The sequence below is a fragment of the Vespula vulgaris genome, chromosome 1, assembly GCF_905475345.1.
Source record: "Vespula vulgaris chromosome 1, iyVesVulg1.1, whole genome shotgun sequence".
Taxonomy (NCBI): Eukaryota; Metazoa; Arthropoda; class Insecta; order Hymenoptera; family Vespidae; genus Vespula; species Vespula vulgaris.
The window spans coordinates 16,351-37,264 of NC_066586.1; the positions used below are offsets into that span (position 1 = coordinate 16,351).

A 20,914-nucleotide genomic window follows, 5' to 3' on the forward strand; every position below is an offset into this window, starting at 1 on the left:
ATGATTCTAACAACGCTTGCATCATGTAAGTATTATATTTCTTAAGTATTTTTCGTAACATAATTTACATTGATAATCCAGTTGGCACTGGATATAGCTGCACTAAGGATGATAAAGGCTATGCTAGTAATGAAACTCAAGTTGTAAATTACGTCATCTACACCGTGAATAATGGTTAATCGATACGCGCGATGCATGCACCTGCGTCGCCTTAATTACACGATATAATCTGTGAAATAATGATATAATGTCGATCGGAAATTATTTATTTAGGAATCGATTAGTATATTGCAAGATGTTTTATGTTGGAAAATATATGCAATTTCTCTGTAATTATTTTGACGATGATGCATCGAGAACATTTTTTATTCCTCATGTTGTTATACTTGTTAATAATGTCGATTGAATGTATTTATATAAGAATCAACGAGAACCTAGATGTACTGCAATAAACGGAGGAAGAGGAGGTTTGAAAACGTCTAGAAAGTTGTTTACAAGAACGACAAATGTGTGACGCGTTAGTAGTAGTTAACAAGATCGTGGAAAGTCGTGTCGTGGGTATACTCTCGATCGTTTATTGATTGTTTACTAAATTCTGCGAATAGTACAGCGTATATTATTAATATGAATAATAATAAAACAGATTATTACTAAAATATTTGAAAATGTGCTACATTAGATAATATATACTAAGTACCTGTAATTATTGCAATGACGAAGCTACGAACATTATAATATTATTAATGAGTTGTCACAACTACAAGAATAGCAGATATTCATATGGAAAATATGTATGAATACGTACATCACATTTACATGTAAACGTAATCTTCTATTCTATATTAATAATATGCTTAAATTTTGTCTGATTCTTATTTATTGTATTAAAATAATCTGTCAACTTGAACACTACGATATACCTTCTTTTGCTATTCTTCATATGCAGTGTATACAAGTAAGTTTATCTTTAAGAAATTGTAGTTTAATCTCAACTAATATAAAAAGTTAGATATTAATTCTAACGAATTGTATATGAAATATACAGATCTTACGTTATACGTGTAAGTACTCTTAACAAGTACATATATATATTGCTTTAATAGACGTAACTTTATTCTGCGTTAATAATCTTGGATTTTGTCCAATTCTTATTCATCATATTCAACTAATTTGTCAATTTAGATACATTTGATAGCAACTATCATGTACTTTCTTCTGCAGCTTTTTGTATACAGTGTATATGATATAGTTTAAGTTTAAAGTAAATTATAAAAGTATCAGATCAATATTTATTTGTTTGTTTTTGTTAGATATATTAAATTATACCAAATATAAAATTTTCACATGAAAAGAATAAATTGGTTATGCAATTTTCAGCTTTTTATTTTAGGTTATTTCTTTTATAATAATGTAATATAGTTGTATTGTTGTATTATGCATAATAAAAAAATACATTTATTTAAAATCATTTTTTTTAAATTGCTTAAAATCTTTTACATCATTGTTAAGATACGTATATATATTCCTGTAAAAAAGAACAACTTAAAGAATATACTGATATTAAGTAATATGACTGATTAGTTAGTAAGGACTATTATTACCTTATGCATTCATATCTATGTTACGAATGTAACACATCTAGTTAAATCTTGTAACAGTGAATTCTTCTCTATCTCTGTTCCTGAATAAGATCATGAATAAGATCATATTATAAGTGGATATAAGTATATATGAATCCAATGAGATTTCTCATTAAATTTTAAATAACTCAAAGCAAGATATTAAATATTGATAAGAAATTGAAAAGATATCAATGCTTATTATTTTACGGCGAGACTTTAAATATGATGTGAAGCGCAAAAGTATGTTTGTTACTTTGCTTATATGATATGTAAATTCAAAAATAATATCTGATAAAGACATTCTTTTAATTAAGGTTTCGTGCATAGCTTCTTATCTTGGTTCTTCCATCTCTATTAATGCTTGTTGGAAGCACATTGTAATATCAATCTTAAAATTTAATGCTTGTTGGAAGCACATTGTAATATCAATCTTAAAATTGATATATACGTATTTCCTACTATTGTATGCATAAGTAAACATACGAGACGGATCCAATATGATAAGTCTTTAATAAGGTAAGTTCATTTCGGTTGTTGATTTATCATTAGATGAAAATAAGATATAGTAAATATTGTTTACTATATTTCATTTTGTCATATTGTATATATTATTAATTCATTAGTTATAATTCGTTGAATAATAAAGACATAATCTTAACTAAAACGTAAACCTTATGTAACATTAATTTTTCAACAATATTGAGTTTTATATTTATTGTCTCATAAAAAAATGTATTAAACTGCACATTTAAACGTTCGCGTTTTAAACGTTTCGCGGGCATAACATAATTTATAACAGGATGGGATCTATTCTAGAGAGAAGTGTAATTTTTAAATGTATTTAATAGTTAAATATATTGAAGAAAATTGTCATAAAATAATAATTATAATAACAACAACAACAACAACAACAACAACAATAATAATAATAATAATAATAATAATAATAATAATAATAATAATAATAATAATAGTAATAATAATAATAATAATAATAATAATAATAATAGTAACAACAACAACAATAACAATAATGATAATGATAATAATAACAATAATAACCATAATCATTATCATCATCGTCGTCATCATCATCATCATCATCATCATCATCATCATCATCATCATCATCATCATCATCATCATCATCATCATCATCATCATCATCATCATCATCATCATCATCATCATCATCATCATCATCATCATCATCATCATCATCATCATCATCATCATCATCATCATCGTCATCGTCATCATCGTCATCATCATCATCATCGATCCCGTAAAGAAATGGGACAATATGTATATATGTATAATATATTATATATGTATACCTAACGAACCACAAGTAGATATACTTTACAATCTCGAAAAATGTTAATTGCAGCCTCTTATCGTAGGCAGATGATCGAAGCCTTGTTGATGTTGCATGGTCGTACTTTTAGGCCGATTGTCATTTTGACCATGCGCAACAACGTTCATTTGAGGAAGTTGCGGTAATAGCATTTGATTGTATTTCGAATTATCGGTCCGGTATCCATGGTCTTCGACCGCATGACTATTTATCTGACTTAATCGCGAACGATCTCTGTATTTTTTGAGCTTTTCAAATTCTTCTAATTCCACATCAGGAATTTTAAAATGAAAATTTTCAAAGTATCCATGCTGTAGAAGTTGCTCGCACGTCCACCTTACATTTGGATCTTTATCCAGGCATTTCTCCAAAAAATCAATCTATCGATAAGCATGAAAAGCGTATATTTTATAGCATATATTTTTATAATAAATAAGATGCAATATATGGACTGTTTACGTTTATAAAGACGATACATATTGGCATTTATTGTAAATATTACCTGTAAGAGTGTACTAGGTCTATCAGGGAAAACATCCTTAAATGGTACAAGCTTTTGCGGCGATGGAAGTGTTATACCAGCAAAGAATTCATTTTGCTGAAATATAGCAATGTGCCTTGGTAATAGATCGCCTACAGTTCTTCTTATCAAATAAAGTTGATCCACGTCCGATTTGCCAGGCCATAGAGCTTCTCCTCGTATTAATTCGGCAAATACACATCCTATTGCCCAAACGTCTACGGGAGTTCCATATTGAGTATCCCCAACCTGTATAAAAGAAAACACGAATAGCTTAGAAAATCAGTTTTAATAATATACTTGTATAATTTAAAAAAAATTTGCTTTGCGAGAAATCTTTATGAATACTCAGAGATTTGAATTTTCTTTAAGAACAATTTACCAATAATTCTGGTGCTCTGTACCATCTCGTTGCTACGTATTCCGTATAATTTTCTCCAGGACTAAGCATTCGTGCAAATCCAAAATCACAAAGTTTTACAACACCTTCTGCCGTAATTAAAATATTCTCTGGCTTGACATCTCTGTGAACGCAACCGAGTCGGTGACAATAGGCAATACCTTGAAGAATTTGCCATGTAAGCTGTTTGATCATGAGATCGGGACAACCGTACGGGAATTTCTCCATTTCGTTTAAAAGTGTATGTTCGCAGTATTCGAATACCAAATGCAGCTTTCTTTTTCGCCTGAATACTTCCAAAAGATTCACCAAATTTGGGTGTTTCAAATTCTGCAGAAAAAAAGTAGATACGTAAATAAGATTCACCTCAATTGCCATGAATAGCGTCAATAATATAACGTTCAACGAAAAGTGCACGTCTTTATAAATGTGCGCTTAACAAAAAAAAAAAAAAAAAAAAAAAAAAACGGAAAACATTTTCTCAAAAAATTGAAACTTCCACGTAACAAAGAGCAATGACCGACGCATGCGAGCGGTTCTTCGCATATCACACAGCACACGCCAACATATTGACCACCTCCGTATTGACCGCTGACCATTCCTCGTAAGTCGCAGTCAACGTTTATATATTTTTATATTCAATCATCTACCGTTCTAACTTATTCAATACGAATAAAATGTACAATTTTCTAGTGTTTACCATCAATATAAATGAAATACTTTTTGCTACTTGAGACTTTGAGTTGTTATCAATTGTTACAATTTTTTATAAGTTTTCTTATTGATCGTACGAATATATGAATCGTTTCGTTTGTACGTATCGACATAAATGTAAACATTCTATTTTCATTCTTACAACGATAATGAAGGTCAAAGCACTGACCTTTAGCAAGCGTATCTCCCGAAGCGCAATTTTTCGTATGAGAGGATCGTCCTCCGTTTGTTGAAATTTTTTAACGGCCACCAATTTTCCAGTATGCCGATCTTTACATTGGAAGACGACTCCGTAACTACCCTCTCCAAGACGTGCCAATCGTTCGTAACGCTCCATCGCCTTGCTCGGTGCGCGAGACCTGTATAATCAAACGCGATATCTTATTTTATATTTGACAATAAGAAAAAAAATCAAGGGAACTGGTAAGTGTAATCAATTGAAAACAATGTTTTTACGTCGTCTAACTTTTGTATCTACTTCCGTGTCGCGTCGGTCGTAGCTTTTGAATCTTTTCTTACTTACCACACAGCGATCTACCACCACCATTCGCACGTGTAACATTACTTTACATAAAAGAAAAATAAAATACATGTAATCTTTTTATTAAAAATATTAAGGACATAGGAGCAGTATTATACAAAGACGCTGATATATAAAATAGCAATATAGTGTATTAAACTCTAATGGCGATATAATGTACAAAATTCTAAAATTTTTTAATTCGATTTTCAATTTCTCCTATCATTATAGCATTATGTATAACTCATCAGTTGATAAGTGTTTACCGAAATAAGCTAAGTACGACAAACCTTTTGAATTACATTCATATAGGTATGTATGCATGTGGTGTGAGTGTGTGTGTGCGTGCGTGCGTGCGTGCGTGCGTATGTATGTATGTATGCATGTACATACATATATGTATACGTATGTATGTATGTACATATGTATGTACGTACGTACGTACATACGATGTATGTATGTATGAGATCGCGCGAAATTTGTGATACGCACTTCTTATATTTGGCAAGGCATGGCAAGGACGTAAACTGTTGGGCAAAAAGCATGCTACGTCGGTGAAGAATGCAAACTGCACTGTCTTCATTCTCGCCGATGACCGAGGGTCAAACTCTCCCCAAGCTCGTTTGACTTTTTCCATTGGACAGCACAAGACGCATGCGCTCTTTTCTTCAAGGATGTTGATTTGGTCATACGAACGATATGAAGATATGATAGTTATGAATATATAAAAAGAAAAAATTAAAAAATAAGCAAGTGCAAAAAACAAAAGATACAAAATTAAGTATGAACAAAGGAGCGATAAAATGAATCGTATAATTACAATCCAAAAGATATCGTACGTAGGAAAGTCGATGGTATCGGCAAGATCTCACCTTAGACCAGAGGATCCATATTCTTCAATATTACGCTTGCGCGAAGTTCTTTATAAAAGTATGTACAATACTTGGAGGAGAAAGACCGTGAATAATGTATCCTGCATCTTACGTGATGGTATACGAGTAGTAGATCGTTGCATGGATTGTAACAACCTGTGTCTGCTCTGTATGTGTTTGTGTGTGTGTGTGTGTGTTCGCGCGGACGCTTATAAGGGAAAGAAAAAAAAGAACTTGATATCTATCAACGAATGTAAAATTCGCAAACTTACCATAATGGTATGAACTGTCCATAATTCGCAAATCTCAGATCATTAACCATCTCGGCGTTGTTAGCGTAATTATGTCAATTTTCATATCAAAGAATTTCATAATAAACTTTTTGAACTAAGATTGAAAACTCTTAGTAATTTTCTAATCGTAATGACATTATACTAATGTTACGTGTAAATTAAATCGAACGATGGGCCGTCATTGCCCACAAGAGGTTATGTGCGTTATTATAACGTCACGCCATCGATCATAAAAATATCTTTGACTGGTTCAAAGAACAAATGACGATTTTTAACAGACGCATGAAGTAACATGAAATAACGCCTTAAATGTCTATTTGAAATTTCATTAATATTACAACATCTATTCGTATGCAACAAAATATTTTTCTCTATGATACGCTCGTAATGTATATATATATATATATATATATATATATATATATATATATATATATATATCGTATATGTTGTACGTGTCTGTACAGAAACGACGTCATTGTGTCAGATAACTGTTACAACTAACGATTGGTTGGGCAAGGATTAAATCAAAATATGTTTACGTACAATAGGCCGATAATAGTGTTCATTGAGCTCTTCGATCGAAACACCTTCCTTTCCACTAAACATACTGAGTAACACTAATGTGTAGAAATGTCGTTTCACGGCTTGTCGTTGAACGCACGATTATTAACGATCGATATTACGCTACAGTCGCTCCTATGTTTAGTCCGTGACCGTGAAAAGGGGGAAAAGTATTTCTTTCCGCTATCCGTATGGCAATGAAAGAAAAAAAGATGAATAAAAAATGACTTTAACAATATTTTCTTTAACAATAGCAATCGAGCGGCAAAGATTTTGCATAAAGAAATACATCTGAAGAATAATTGGAAAAGATATTTTTATATTCAAAAGATTAATTCAATGACGTCACGTTTTAAAATAAACTCTTAAAAGTACCGCTTTTGCGGTTATAATAATTAATCAATCGCATTAATATTTCCATGCCTCCGATATATGTATTACATAGAGTGTATGTATGATCGATCAAGGTATAATATTAGAGTCACGATGCACGCATACATATACGTAACGTACGCACGCACGCACGCGTGCACATACGTAAATATATATGTATATGTAAGTACATGCCCATACGTCGCATCTGTGTATCGTGTATACGATGGAACGGTATAAAATGGATATCTTTATACATGGTCGCAGCTATACTGTGAGTATAGACGCAGAGCTGTAAATATTTACCTTCTTGGTAGCAATGGAAGCGTACTACCAAAAAGCCAAAGCGTACTATCTTGAAGCCATTTCTCCATGCGAAAGCCACTCACAAGACGTTTGTGCCTTGAATGAAATTCTTTTGTTCTGATATTAGAAATACCCTTGTAATTCGTTTAAAACACAATCCAAAACCCGTCGACATTATTGACTGCGTCGAATTATTCTGCAAACTGTCAAAATCCAATAGCACAGGTTTCACCGGATGACCTGGTCGAGTCAACGTCCATCCGTTTACTATACTACGTCATCCCCGAGGGGATCGATATTCCGTAACAAAAGTTCTATTCGCGTTTAAACTGCACGCAACATCGACTTGTCCCTTGGATTATTACTACCTATAGTTACTATATCTACTACGATTACCTATACTATATTTTCGAAGAGAACGCAAAGACGCTTTCGATATTTCTAAATGGACAAAATGAAATAGCTCACGTAATTGCTCGATCTTTAGCTGGTGAAATGAATGATATCATTGATTGTTAAAATTATTCAAATGGAAGAATTTAGATTTGTAAGATCTTCTGTACGATCTCATATGGCCAATTTTAATGTACATATGTACTTGTATGTGTGATCGATAACATCGGGACCTAATGCATAATGGAATCTACTGCAATAGTATAATCTTTACCGTATAGTATATTTTTGTTCATTAATTGTAATATATGTTACATTTACACGGTCACCAATATAATGCGTAAAATAATTAAACTTATCCATTCGAATAACTAATGATCGAATTATAGATAATTATACTTAAGATATTGGTAGCTACGTAATATGTAGTCTTTTCTTGACGATGAATTTGTCAAGAAAAATTGTCAAAAAGATTTGTCATCGATACCAACAATATGTATATTATATAAAAGTTATACCAACGTTAACCATAAGCATTTGTTCCTTCGTTGGGCTCTGTATTGGAATGTCATTTGGCAATTTGCAAAATATATATTTGGAAAATAACGTCATGCTAAAATAGAGTAAATGGTATGATTTTTTGAAATAGGTAAGATTAAATTCGATTTCTCATTTTCTCTTTTAAAAAGAAAGGACAACGTGTCAGAGTATGAAGTTAATACATAAATGAGACGAGATATCGCTTGTACACATGTATCTATTTATAACGTTAAAGTATTGTTAAACTATATATAACGGACATTTTAAACACTCGTAGCACTTCGTTTTATAGAACGAGACAATTTCGTTGTTCCTTGATTCTCTCCTCTAACGGTAAACGTAACAAAATATCTTTTGGTACAATCCAACCTTTCAGCTGGTAATGCGATTACTTGTTTCTCGTCTCCGTGAGTTACTTCCACCTTTGATCAAACAAATCAATGCCACTTGTTTCTATTTAATAAACATGCAGATGGTAAACATGAAAGATATGACAAAATTTTCAGTTACCGTCATTTGTCCTTTTCCACGTGTCTCTATTTTTGGAAAATGATCCGTTTGTTCTTGCACCTCTCCGCCAACTACAATCATCGTCTATTATCAAAATACGAAAAGTCAAGCATTTAATGAATTATCGAACGTCGCATCGTAATTTCATGTATGTACTTAGATATCTAAGTATGTACTTTTAATAGGCGAATGCACCGTTACATAACTTACTATAAGTGTAAACAGGTACTGAGGTATAGGCAGTTGTAGCATGATGACACCGATGAGTTTTCTGGGTGCAATATTTCGCATCTGTACAAAAATTTGGCGTGGCTGGTCTTCTTTGTAATTTCCTCAATTGTTCGTATAAGAACGCTTCGAAGTGTCTGCCGAGTATGGGGGATAAAATCAAATGTACAATTTCAAGTGTTACATCTTACTTTGTTAACAATAGGATTGGAAATGCTGAAAACCTGAAGGTCAATGGTTGGTCGTATTTAGCAACACCAAGGGTTGGACCAGTCATGCCAGCTTTATGAAATGACTCGACCTAGAAATTATTTCGAAAGATTCGATCGATCTGCATGATGATGTAGCGTGAATGTTGTCGTATGTCGATTCGATATCCCGATCAGATAGTACCGACAAAATAAAGCATTTATATATATTTCATATCATATTCGAATGGTGTATGCAATTAACGATAAAATATATTTTAGCGTACACCCACCGTACGTGAGTCGACCATTGAAATACCTATACATACATAAATACATAAGTAGATAGATACTCGTACCTCGAAGAGTGTCGTGGGCGGCGTATACATATAATAATAATGTATGCTTCCTCTCTATCTCTCTCTCTCTCTCTTTACTTTTTTTTTAAAGGATAAACTATTGTATATGGAATAAAGTATCGACGAATGTCAATTCTCTCTACCTTCCAATTTTATCTCCTTACCTGTCTCTTAACCAAAACTTGCTCGTTAGCTCTACCATGCCTAATCTGCAATCTCTTGAGTTCCATCAATTGAAAAAAGATTTTTCTTTCCAGGTGGTAACGACGAAGACTGATTTGAACATCTCTCGTGACGGTATCTACATTGAGCGCGTGATGTTTCTCTGTCTTTGAATAGTCAGCCACGCTTCTTCTCTTTGGTATTCTAGAAATTCTTGGACTTGGTTCTATACCACTATCTCTACCACCACTGTCACGACGACACTGTTTCATACACTGTCGAAGACGTTGATCCTCCGCTGGAATCTTAGGAATCTTTCCCGAATGCGTGCATAGTCTTCTCTGTACCTGGTAACAGGAACATTATTACACGAAGGAACGTTGTTACATTCCCGTTATTTCAACGCGTAGAATAAAGTAAACGTATCGATTCACCTGAGGTAAGGTAACGATACCCGAATTCCTGGATTTATCGATGTCCAGGCTCCTGTAAGCGTCTTCCTCGCTTGTACCTGGCAAAACTCTAATAACACCCATTTCGTTATTTTCTTCTGGCTCTGTATCACGTTCTCCGTCTTCTTCGATAACCTTTCTAATCTCCTTATCGATCTCTTCATCCTCTTCATCCCATTCCGGGCTCTCGATAACGGCAACTATTGCACTGCGATCGAGAGAACGTTCCCCCGACTTGTCAAATAAATTTTTAATCTTATTCGATGCTTTTGTTACATTCGAGTGGCATTCAGTTTCATCCATTTGTTTTCTCGTTGAAGCCCTTGAACACCTTGAACGTCTCGTTGTTGTTGTCGGCGAGCCATTCTTATCGTCTGATGGATAATAAAACACAATGTTTATCCCTTTGCTTCGAAAAATATTTTACGAGTTAACTGAATAAATCAAATATTACCTATATCTTTTAAATGTGCCTGTTTACCTTTACTCGACAATGCTTTTTCCTCGTTCGTAAAAGACTTGGTACTTGCGTCTATTTGTACAATTTTGACTTTATTAGGCTCTCTTGGAGCTTTATGTCCGTCGGATTTTACTTCGAGAACGCTACTCTTTGCGAGAACTGGAGTATTCGTTCTCGAAAAGTCATTTTCACCGTCACGCATCAGTATAGAATCTCTAGAATCTGAAGATAAATCAACAGATTTGCCACGCGCGGAATCTACTTGTTCCTTATCCTCAGAGAAGAAGTCATTGCTGAAAGGGGCATCGAAAGAAGACGAGGATAACTCGCTCTGACGTTTTTCCTGTCGAGTTTTAAACGATTCTTTACTCGATAAACCAAACCCATCGGTGATAATATTCTCTTTGCACGATTCCACGGGCGCCGTATTTTCCAAGATTTCTAAGCCAACATCCTTTTCTAATGTACCATTTATATCGTGTTCCTCTTTCGAAACTATCGTTCCAGTTACTTCTTCCGTTTTCTGTTTCTCGCTTTCTACTTTTGAAAGTTTTTCTAACTCCAAAGTTGGCATTTCTTCTCGAAATGATCCTTCCAATGTATGAACTTGTAAATCTATATCCGAAGCCAAACGATCATTCACCGCGTCCATGCCGCTTGCGACATCTTTCGCGGCACTTGACGATGTATCAAGAATTTTTCTATCGCCTTCCGTATTTTTCGACAAAAAAGAATTTTCCTGATGTTCCATCTCCTGCTGCTGATCTTGCGTCGAACGAAGACGTTCCTCCTGAGAATCCGATGAAGTTCTTTCGGGTTCGTTTACTTGCTTTGCGCACAACCTACCTAGTGAATAATTTCTATAGAAAACTAAGTTAAAGTAACAATGTTTCTAGTTTTGAAAAAATAGATATGGATTTTGATCATCGTGCTCCTTGTTTTTCCGAGTCTCCTAGGAACATCAGATATATATATATATATGTATGTATGTATGTATGTATGTATGTATGTATGTATGTATGTATGTATGTATGTATATACATATATATTATAAAAAATAGCTCAGTCTATAGCTTCCCTTTTGAACGAAGGAAAATATGGTTGCATCTTGTGACTTAGAAACTGAAATTTATTATAAATAATATTACTTTAAGGTCTTACCTTCTACTTCCACTGCTTCGACGTCTCCTATCATCTTATTATCATCGTTTCTTTCGCTATCGTCATTCTTATCCTTAATCCCACATCGCATATTTTCAAGACCCTTCTTTAAATCCTTAGCCTTCGTTACTAGCGAATTAGATAGTTGTTCGGATTTTGCACAAACGTCGTCAACCTTACTTTGCAATTCTTCGCAATTTTTGTCTGTCATTTCCTTCTCCGAGCCATCTTCAAAAGTGACTTCCTTTGAAATTTCTATCGTAGACTTTGGAGTGTCTGGACCTTGATCTTTGTGGACCATAGCCGTAACAAGAACTCTTTCGACAGTTTCGTGGCTCGTACTATCGGTCACGTCTCTATGATGATATCGACTTTCAACGAAGGACATTCCCATATCCTCCGACGTAGAAGACTTCGACGCGACTTCATCAACGCCAACGACGTTCTTATATCTTCTTTCCTCTTTTTCTTCCCTGTCCAAGTATGGCCGATGGTCCTCCTCGGATATCTTATCGGATGCCTTATCGTATACCTTATCGGATGGTATCGTTGATTCGCTGTATTCCGACTTTTGACTTTGCGTGTTGCATTTACGAGACCCTCTTATCCTACCATCTTTCGAATTCTCTTTCGACATCTTTGATTTTCCTCCGGACACGATCTTTTCGCATTTTTTCTTCTCGACGGATGTTCTCACAACGATTACTTCCAAACTGTCGTCGGTACCGCTGTGTTCGTCTTGATCGCTCTTTGTCTCCGACTGCAAATGCTTCCGATTGACTCGACTTGCTTCGACCTCCGACCTCGATCTCTTTTTAATCTTGTCCGCTCGACATTTTGATCTTCGCCTTTCGAGCTTTCGCCGAAAAAACGTCCTTACCGTTCCGTTCTTTCTTGAATCTTCCTGGAGACTATCGTCGCTGTAATTTATAGATGATTCGCTGTAATCATCTTTGGATCTCCCTCTAAGCCGCCTCTTTCTTCCTTTTCGTATCAACTTTTCATCGGTACCCATGCCATTCTCGTCGTATCTAAAAAAATCGTATGCTCGCGTAAAATAGGTAACGCGACGAGAGAAGCCTATAAGTACCCATGGTAAATACAATAGTTACATTCTATCCATATACATAGGCAGATATATATATATATATATATATATATATATATATATGCTCTATAGATGTCAGTTGCACACTATATTAGGTATTTGCGAGAGTACGCTGATTGAATCTGTTTTCGAGTAAAAAATGTATACCTCGCAGACTCGCTTCTGCTTCGTCGCTGGCGCTCTTTTCTCGAAGACGCTTTCTTCGAAAGTCGAACTTCTTCTTCGCTGAAACTTCGACTGTCTCGTCGTAATAATTTCTTGGAATTTCCTCTCTTTCGCGTTCTCTTTTCGATCCATCGTTCCTCGTAATAGACACGAGGAGCCTTAAGTCCATGATCCCACCTTGGAGGACTATCTTCCGTATCCGTGCCACTTTCTGTACGCTCAACTCGAAGCTTTGCGGAGAAAACTAATTGTAAAAAAGAAACAATTGGATTTAAGCAGCTTAAAATAAGTGCCCTTACGGGCATTCGAGTTATTCGTGCATTGAACTGACCTTTCCCAATAGACGTAGCCCTATGATCTTTCAATCGTTGAGCAGTAGTACCACCGTGCATTTGTATCAATTTAGCACAATCTCTGTGGCCTCTGTAAAGGGCAGCATCCAAAGCGGTCATCGTATTACCCTTGTTAGTCCTTAAAATCGCATTTATTCTTGCACCGTGATCCAAGAGCACCTTGCAAGCATCCAAATGACCATGAAGCGCTGCTACGTGAAGAGGCGTCTTACCATCTTGCGTAGCGATATCCAACATACTCGGGCGCTTTTTAGCCAACCATTTGAGCAGTTCGATTCTTCCGGAAGCCGCGGCCTCGTGAGCAACGCCTGTACCTCGTACTGTTCTAGCGTGCAACGAACCACCATGCTGTGCTAGGATTTTTAACGTTTCCAATTGGCCTTTGGCTGCCGCGCATAGGGCTGGCCTGAAAATTTTATTATTACTTTTTATTATTACTTTTTTACCATAGATTCGGCAACCTTTAATAATCGCGAGCAATCGACATTGGTATCTCGACTTACGTTCTACCCTTTCGATCTTGTCGATTTGGATCGGCACCTAATTTAAGAATCAAGGACGTAGCGTCGGCGTGACCGAGCGTAGCGGCATAGTGTAGAGCGGAACAACCGTTGTCATCTACATGATCGGGCTGGGATCCGCAAAAATTAATCAACGCTTCGACGCACCTGGCATGACCTCTGGACGCGGCGCAATGAAGCGCCGTTAAACCGTCCTTATCCGATGCTCCTGCGGCCGCAGCTCCCCCGGCCCTTTATCGTTTATCAACACCGACAAAGATTTATCTATCATCTATTTATTATCTTTGAACATTTTTCCTCCCTTTCGATATTTACCCTCACATAACAGATGGACAAATACAGATATAGATACTCCCTAACATGGTAGATGAATAGATATAGATATCTATATGCTGGATTAATTAGGCCAATATTAAACCAATATTAAAATTACCTTGCCAAGGCTAGAACTGCTTCCACGCTACCGGCACTGGCCGCCCATAAGATTGCCTGTCGTCCGTCTTCGTCCTTCGCGTTAACGTCAGCGCCGAATTCTATAAGAGTTTGCAAAACCTTTAAGCCAACTTTCTTTGGTACGGCAAGTTCGGCGGTCGCTGCGGCGCCGCAACATTGCGCGGCGTAATGAAGAGGCGAGCCTCCGCGAAGATCGGGCGTTGAAGGTCGAGCGCCAGCGGCTAAGATCAGACGTACGCATTCCGCTTCCCCGCAGACTGTGAACAGGCGAAAAGGCAATAGAAAAGGTATATCTGTGAATGTATCTACTTATCTATGTCGCACGGTAGCTCGGTGTAGGTCGCTTTAGGTAGCTTGGATATTTACCGATAACATCTACGGTCAATCCTAGCCACGATCTTTATATCGTCTTGCGTGTTGCTCTCTAAACGTGCTCGGAATTACGTCACCTCTTGGTGGGTCGACCCACTGACTCTACTCGACTCATAATACTTTCCTATATTTTTCAATATACGTTTTGTACGAAATTGAAGTACAAATATGAATAATTCTTAATAACGCTTCTCTTAATAAGCGCCGATTATTTACACCGATGTCCCGATAAACGCTTAAAAATGTGTACCTTGATATAGAGCCTTTTGAAAGAGCGTGTTCTTTTTCTTTTTTCTTTTCTCTCTCTCTCTCTCTCTCTCTCTCTCTCTCTTTTTCTCTCTAAGAAGATATGGCATCCTAGACAGACCTTATTCAATGGCTCGCCCGACGAAATTTAATAATTAATTTTACCAAGACGCCTACCAGTAGCCCAATGAAGAACGCTGTGACCTTCCAAATCTTTGGCATTGACGTCAGCGCCGTTCGCCAACAAAACGGCTACTAACTGAGTATCGCCGGCAATGACTGCGAGATGGAGAGGAGTATGTCCTTCGGCATCGGGAGCGTTGACCAATTCTGGTGCCGCCGAAGCAACGGCACCGCCCGTTCCTGCGTCCATACAGTAATGAAGGGCACTTCTTAACGTTCGATCTCTATAACCGATGCTCTCCTCTTGCTCCCTCAATAGTCTCAAGACTTTGTGTCTGTCGGCCTGCTGGCAAGCGTGCATCAATGGTGTGGCGCCAATTTGCAACACTCTACGAAAGTAGCCATTGCAATTGTAATATTTTCATGTCCCGTAAAAATCATAATCTTCATCTCATTTCCATTAGAAGGTAGATACTTATAGGTATTTGGTTTCGTATAGAAAGTAAAGAGCAACAAGAAATGTATAGATCTCATCGAGAACTTACCTATAAGGCCTCTCCTTATGATGATTTTGATAGCATGTAGGATAACTGTAGTCACGCGACCACGGATTAACAACAGGCTTTAGTTTCTGTCGGTGATTCGTGGAAGGTGTCAATGGCGGCAAGGACAGATCGGCCAAGCGTTCCTGCTTCTTCGTTTGAGCCTTCTCTGGAAGCTTCAAAGGTATAGGCGGAGTCTTAGTGTCCATGCCCGTCTTTGACACCGTTTCTCGGCTAATACAACCTCGCGTAAGAACATCTTCTACCTTGTAGACGGATCGAACTCATCGCGCGGAAGAAAATCCGCCCGGTCTCGCCGTCCAGAATGTGGGTCGACGCTTAAAAGAAGTAGTTCGATGAATTTTGCTCGCCTTCTTAAAGGAATATAGGCAATGCTGATAATCGAATAGGTTGCCATACATTTTATAATTACCTAAGAGGTGCTTAAAAATAATTATTATGATAGAGATGGATCGTGTCAGGGTTACGTCTATCTCCACGTATCGTTATTATTTTTCTTTCTCTTATAATTATTTAACAAACTTTTATCTGTCTTTATCGTCTAAGCGCTATAGTCAACAAATCAAACCAACGTGCGATAATGTGAAACTTGTGTAAATGACAACTCACGCGGTCAACGATACATTCGCTGTCAAGTGAAAAATGAACGTCGACCAAACAGATTATTCGCTCTCGTACCAAGAAGAAAATATCTCATCTCCCGATCACCGGATGGAACCACATAATTCAACGAGCGATGACTGTGCGTGTCCACGATAATGATGCTCCGTAGGAGCTAACCGAGGAACCACTATCGTAACATCTGAATCGCTAGAGAGTCCAGCCCAAATTTAAAGCTCGGTTACTGACCACGTGGTAGACTGACCAGGTCACTCGATACCATAGAAACCAACTGTCACAACATTTAGCACCGATAAAGAACCATAGTGGAAAATCTCACGGCAAGGTCGCCACGTGTTTAATTCTATTATCTTAGCTTGTTCCATGTTTTAGACTTTAGACACTGCAATGGTTATTGTTCTATTTTAGTGATCAATTGTTTCGCGGCGATAATAGAATAGTCATAATTAAATATTGAATAGTAGTAGTACTAGTGAATACAGATAGAATATATCATCGCATCATATCGGTATCGCCGACCGAGACTTTCAATCTTTCAAATAAAATCATTCTATTGGAATAAGTACTCCGTCGCGTTACGAGTACGAGTGCGCGAGAATATCGATGGATCGATAAAAATTATCGCATCCGACAAAACGTATCGTATACATTTCCTTGGGGGATGGACGATCAATCGTTTAACGATTCACCCCATTAACTATTTCTTCCCGTCTGTATAGTCACTAAATGGGACCTACACTTGTGTACTTACGTCAAGTTTGTTTCATCATAATGAAATAATCTTTATCTCGCAATCGGTGAAACGATAGGTAATACGAAGGGTTTGGTAATTCTTTGCTAATACACGTAACTCGTAAAAATTAGCACAGCGTTCCTTTTGAGTAAATACATACCTATACGTACGAAGGTATAATACATGCATACATATGTTGCACGTAGAAGAATCCACGTGCGCGCGTGCCGTAACGTGAGGATGACTGAAAATCGTTATTTCGTTGATTCACTGTGCTGCACGTCAATCGTTATTACTCCGTTAATAATTCGTTGAGACCTTCGCTATTCGTGATTCTGAATCACGTGTTACAACATTTCTGATCGTAATATCACACAGTTCGTCGGAGATTACGCGCGTAATGATATTATTTTGGTTGCAAAATAATCTTCAACGTTCCGAGCTCATTGTTTGTGACACGAACGTTGGATATTACAGATGTGACATTGGTACGCGTCTATATACTTACGTACTAACGCAGTACGATCTAAATTGAAAGCTTGCGATTTCGACTTTAAATTTGGTTGCTTGTCACATTAGGCGTTTACTCAGGTATCCTATAATAAGTACTCGTTCGAAAATTACGCTAATGAGGCGAAAACGTAAACGGTATAGTGAACGTAAGATAAGTCTTTCTCAGAGACACGACGACTTTTCTCTACGAAATATTTTGGATTAATTTGAAACTTACTTTAACAATATAATACGTCGTAAGACATTCCCTTCGGATTCATCGTGACTAGAAAAAGAGCGCGAATTCGAAATTTGAATCTTAAGATGGAAGTACGATAAGATTCTACCACGCGGATTGTATTTCACGAAAGTGGGAAACGCACCTTACTACTGTACGGCATGTACTAACGCGCTGATCCCTGTTAGACCACCAACGATGTAATGTAGAGGTTGCCTGGTTACTCTTAGCTACAGTAGCGTAACAACAAGACTTGCTCGTTGCAATAAAAACATGATTTGGCGCTATTAGTTTTCCAATGCAATTTGATTGTAAGTTACGCTTGAATTACTTTTCCTACTGACGCATGAAACAATCTACTTCGGTGGATATGGTCCATCTTCATTTTTATATCATCGTTCCTACATCTTCTTTTACAAAAGTTTCCCTCATATAAAAACTTTACATCCGATCAATCTAACAACGGGGGTATAGCTCAGTGGTAGAGCATTCGACTGCAGATCGAGAGGTCCCCGGTTCAAACCCGGGTGCCCCCTCTGAATATGATTTTTTTTTTTACAATTTTTTATGATTTAAAATTCATCGGTAAAAAAGCCTTCTTACTTTAATAATTACTTAAGTCAAAATATCGCGTTTGGAACCGATCGATTTAAAAAGATTCATATTTTTTTTTAACGCGAATATGACAAGTTCTTATATCATCGTCGTCCCTTCTTTTCGAAGACGAACAAGAAGAAAAGTCTCGTCGAGGCAGTAATTATAGTTTATCATAAATAAACTAGATATGCGTATAGTATATAGATCATGTACACGCACACATTTAAAACTTTTGTTAAACGTCTTGCGAAACAAAAGGATATTTTCTGAAGGCGAACATTAATCTGCATTTGTGACGTGTTCATTCGCGTTCGAAATAATCGACGTGAAACATTGGAAAGGAAAGAGATAATGATATGGTGAAATTGTTGCATCCATATATTTTTTATAATTTTGTTTGCATTATTGAATCTATATATATCTAATGAATAGAAAAATCCTCTGTGTCGTCGGAATATCCTTGAAAGTGGTTAATCAGACGATAGAAGGATGAAAATTGTGTTGGTCGGACTGCGTAGTGGGAGACCATGCAACTAGAGAACGTCGAGATATGACGTAGAGTGATCGGAGTCTCCCGTGTTTTCGATTTTCAAACTACGATTAATTCGAATAAGCGGACCTAAAATAGAAAGTTGAGATTTCAACGTTAGAACTTTTTCGTAAAAGATCAAACAATTTACTTAACGATAAAATAAAACATGAATTACAACCAATCAGGTGCACGCCGTGGTAAGTGCTTAACGAAATCAATTAGATCCGAAAAATAAATTCTACCCTCATGTACATATACTACCCATTGGTGAGAGAATATTCTCGTATTTACTGTTCGTCATACCTTTTCTCTCGATTAATTTCTAAGAAACGTCTTCTTAATAAGAAAAATTAATGAATGACAATTAAGTAGTAATGGAGGTTATGTTACCTTATATCGCATATCAAGTACTATTGTTCGTTTATGAAAACTGCTGTTATCAAACAGGTAAGCCAAAGAGATTATTAGATCCGTCGGCTGGTTTGTCAACGCGCCCTATGCCAACGGTAGAAAACTCGTATATCTATAATCAGCAGGTAAAGATATAAATTATATGCCCTTCTTACTCTTTATATATCGTACATAATTCTGACTATTACATTTTTACAAGGTACCTGTAAACAATGGCTTATCGCCAGAATATATTTTCAACATGCAAGAACAAACTCCGCCAGCTCCGGGCGGATTTAATCAGACGCCGATGCAGCATTATGTACGTAACGAGGGTAATGCAGAGAACTATTCCAGTTCCCAATTTGCGGCTCAAATATTGTCACAGCCTGTCGTTACCAATATGGCCGTACAATATGGAAATGCATTGGTAGGATCGGGAAAACAACACTTTGAAAAATATGTGCCAGTTAGAGCACTGAAATATTACTTTGCTGTGGATACTAATTACGTCTTTGGGAAACTAGCAATTTTGTTCTTCCCGTTTACTCATAAAGTAAGATTTAAGATCGTCCAGAGACAAGGAATATTTAATCAATTGTTTAACGTTTAAATAATGTATTTTAAATGAACGCAATGCTGTCAACAGGACTGGACTGTAAAGTACGAACAGGATATGCCCATGCAACCACGTTATGAGAAAAATGCACCAGACATGTATATCCCGATGATGTCGTTTTTAACTTACGTAGTACTGGCTGGCTTGGTTTTAGGCGCGCAAGAACGTTTCAGCCCTGAACAACTTAGTATATTAGCTAGTTCTGTACTAGCCTGGGGTATAATAGAACTAATAGTTCATACTGTCAGTTTGTACGTGATGAATATCGAAACGAGCTTGGCCACGTTGGATCTGTTGGCCTACTGCGGATATAAATACGTTGGCATAAATGCAGCGCTGTTAAGCTCATTACCATTTCGAAAATTTGGTTATTATGCAGCATTGTTATATTTTAGTGCGACATTAGCATTTTTTCTCATGAGATCTTTAAAACTAAGAGTTATTCCGCAGGGTCAAATTTCATACACAGCCAACGGTAATAGAAGAAGACTTTACTTTATATTTTTTGTAGCGATTATTCAGCCTTTATTGATGTGGTGGCTGTCTTATCATTTAATATAAATAAAAAAAAAAGAAAAAGAAAAAGGAAAGGAACGACAAATGCAAAGTTATCCCTTTAAAAAAGAAATGAAATGTATATTTATTATGATATATCGATTATACATTTTTTTAATAAAAATTGTACGGACATAATATCGCTACAGACACCTTGATCTTTCTATAAAAACAATCAGATTAATCAAGCGAATATTTATTTCGATTTATTTATAAGAGAGTACTGTATATTTATATCGT

At 36.3% G+C, this 20,914-nt stretch overlaps 3 protein-coding genes and 1 non-coding gene across 11 annotated transcripts; 2 read left to right on the forward strand and 2 right to left on the reverse strand.

Moving 5' to 3' along the window:
- Positions 1-2,689: 2,689 nt before the first annotated feature.
- LOC127071962 (cyclin-dependent kinase-like 4) lies at positions 2,690-7,875 on the reverse strand. 5 transcript variants are annotated; one of them, XM_051011847.1, is made up of 5 exons: positions 7,541-7,875; positions 4,783-4,972; positions 3,882-4,229; positions 3,482-3,748; positions 2,690-3,359 (listed from the first exon to the last, which is right to left on the reverse strand). In XM_051011847.1, exons 1-5 carry the CDS (start codon positions 7,606-7,608, stop codon positions 3,003-3,005), a joined length of 1,230 nt encoding a protein of 409 aa, XP_050867804.1. In that variant the 5' UTR covers positions 7,609-7,875; the 3' UTR covers positions 2,690-3,002. The 5 variants fall into 5 exon arrangements, with proteins under 5 accessions (XP_050867804.1, XP_050867833.1, XP_050867824.1 ...); XM_051011876.1 differs by lacking the exon at positions 7,541-7,875 and adding an exon at positions 6,845-7,513; XM_051011867.1 differs by lacking the exon at positions 7,541-7,875 and adding an exon at positions 6,278-6,752.
- Positions 7,876-8,672: 797 nt separating this feature from the next.
- On the reverse strand, positions 8,673-18,428 carry LOC127071863 (ankycorbin). 4 transcript variants are annotated; one of them, XM_051011641.1, is made up of 15 exons: positions 17,982-18,427; positions 15,880-16,214; positions 15,389-15,723; positions 14,574-14,850; positions 14,123-14,371; positions 13,598-14,025; positions 13,249-13,510; positions 11,994-13,024; positions 10,827-11,678; positions 10,355-10,746; positions 9,923-10,267; positions 9,436-9,512; positions 9,194-9,348; positions 8,984-9,067; positions 8,673-8,895 (listed from the first exon to the last, which is right to left on the reverse strand). In XM_051011641.1, exons 2-15 carry the CDS (start codon positions 16,083-16,085, stop codon positions 8,846-8,848), a joined length of 4,743 nt encoding a protein of 1,580 aa, XP_050867598.1. In that variant the 5' UTR covers positions 16,086-16,214; positions 17,982-18,427; the 3' UTR covers positions 8,673-8,845. The 4 variants fall into 4 exon arrangements, 3 of the variants coding, with proteins under 3 accessions (XP_050867598.1, XP_050867590.1, XP_050867607.1); XM_051011633.1 differs by having other exon boundaries at positions 8,984-9,054; positions 17,982-18,426; XM_051011650.1 differs by lacking the exon at positions 9,436-9,512 and having other exon boundaries at positions 8,984-9,054.
- A 17-nt stretch (positions 18,429-18,445) lies between these two features.
- Trnac-gca (transfer RNA cysteine (anticodon GCA)) lies at positions 18,446-18,517 on the forward strand. Its single transcript has one exon. It is a non-coding gene; the product is annotated as a tRNA-Cys (tRNA).
- A 556-nt stretch (positions 18,518-19,073) lies between these two features.
- On the forward strand, positions 19,074-20,824 carry LOC127071981 (protein YIF1B). The gene is made up of 4 exons (XM_051011945.1): positions 19,074-19,307; positions 19,558-19,646; positions 19,721-20,056; positions 20,150-20,824. Exons 1-4 carry the CDS (start codon positions 19,277-19,279, stop codon positions 20,678-20,680), a joined length of 987 nt encoding a protein of 328 aa, XP_050867902.1. The 5' UTR covers positions 19,074-19,276; the 3' UTR covers positions 20,681-20,824.
- Positions 20,825-20,914: the final 90 nt, after the last annotated feature.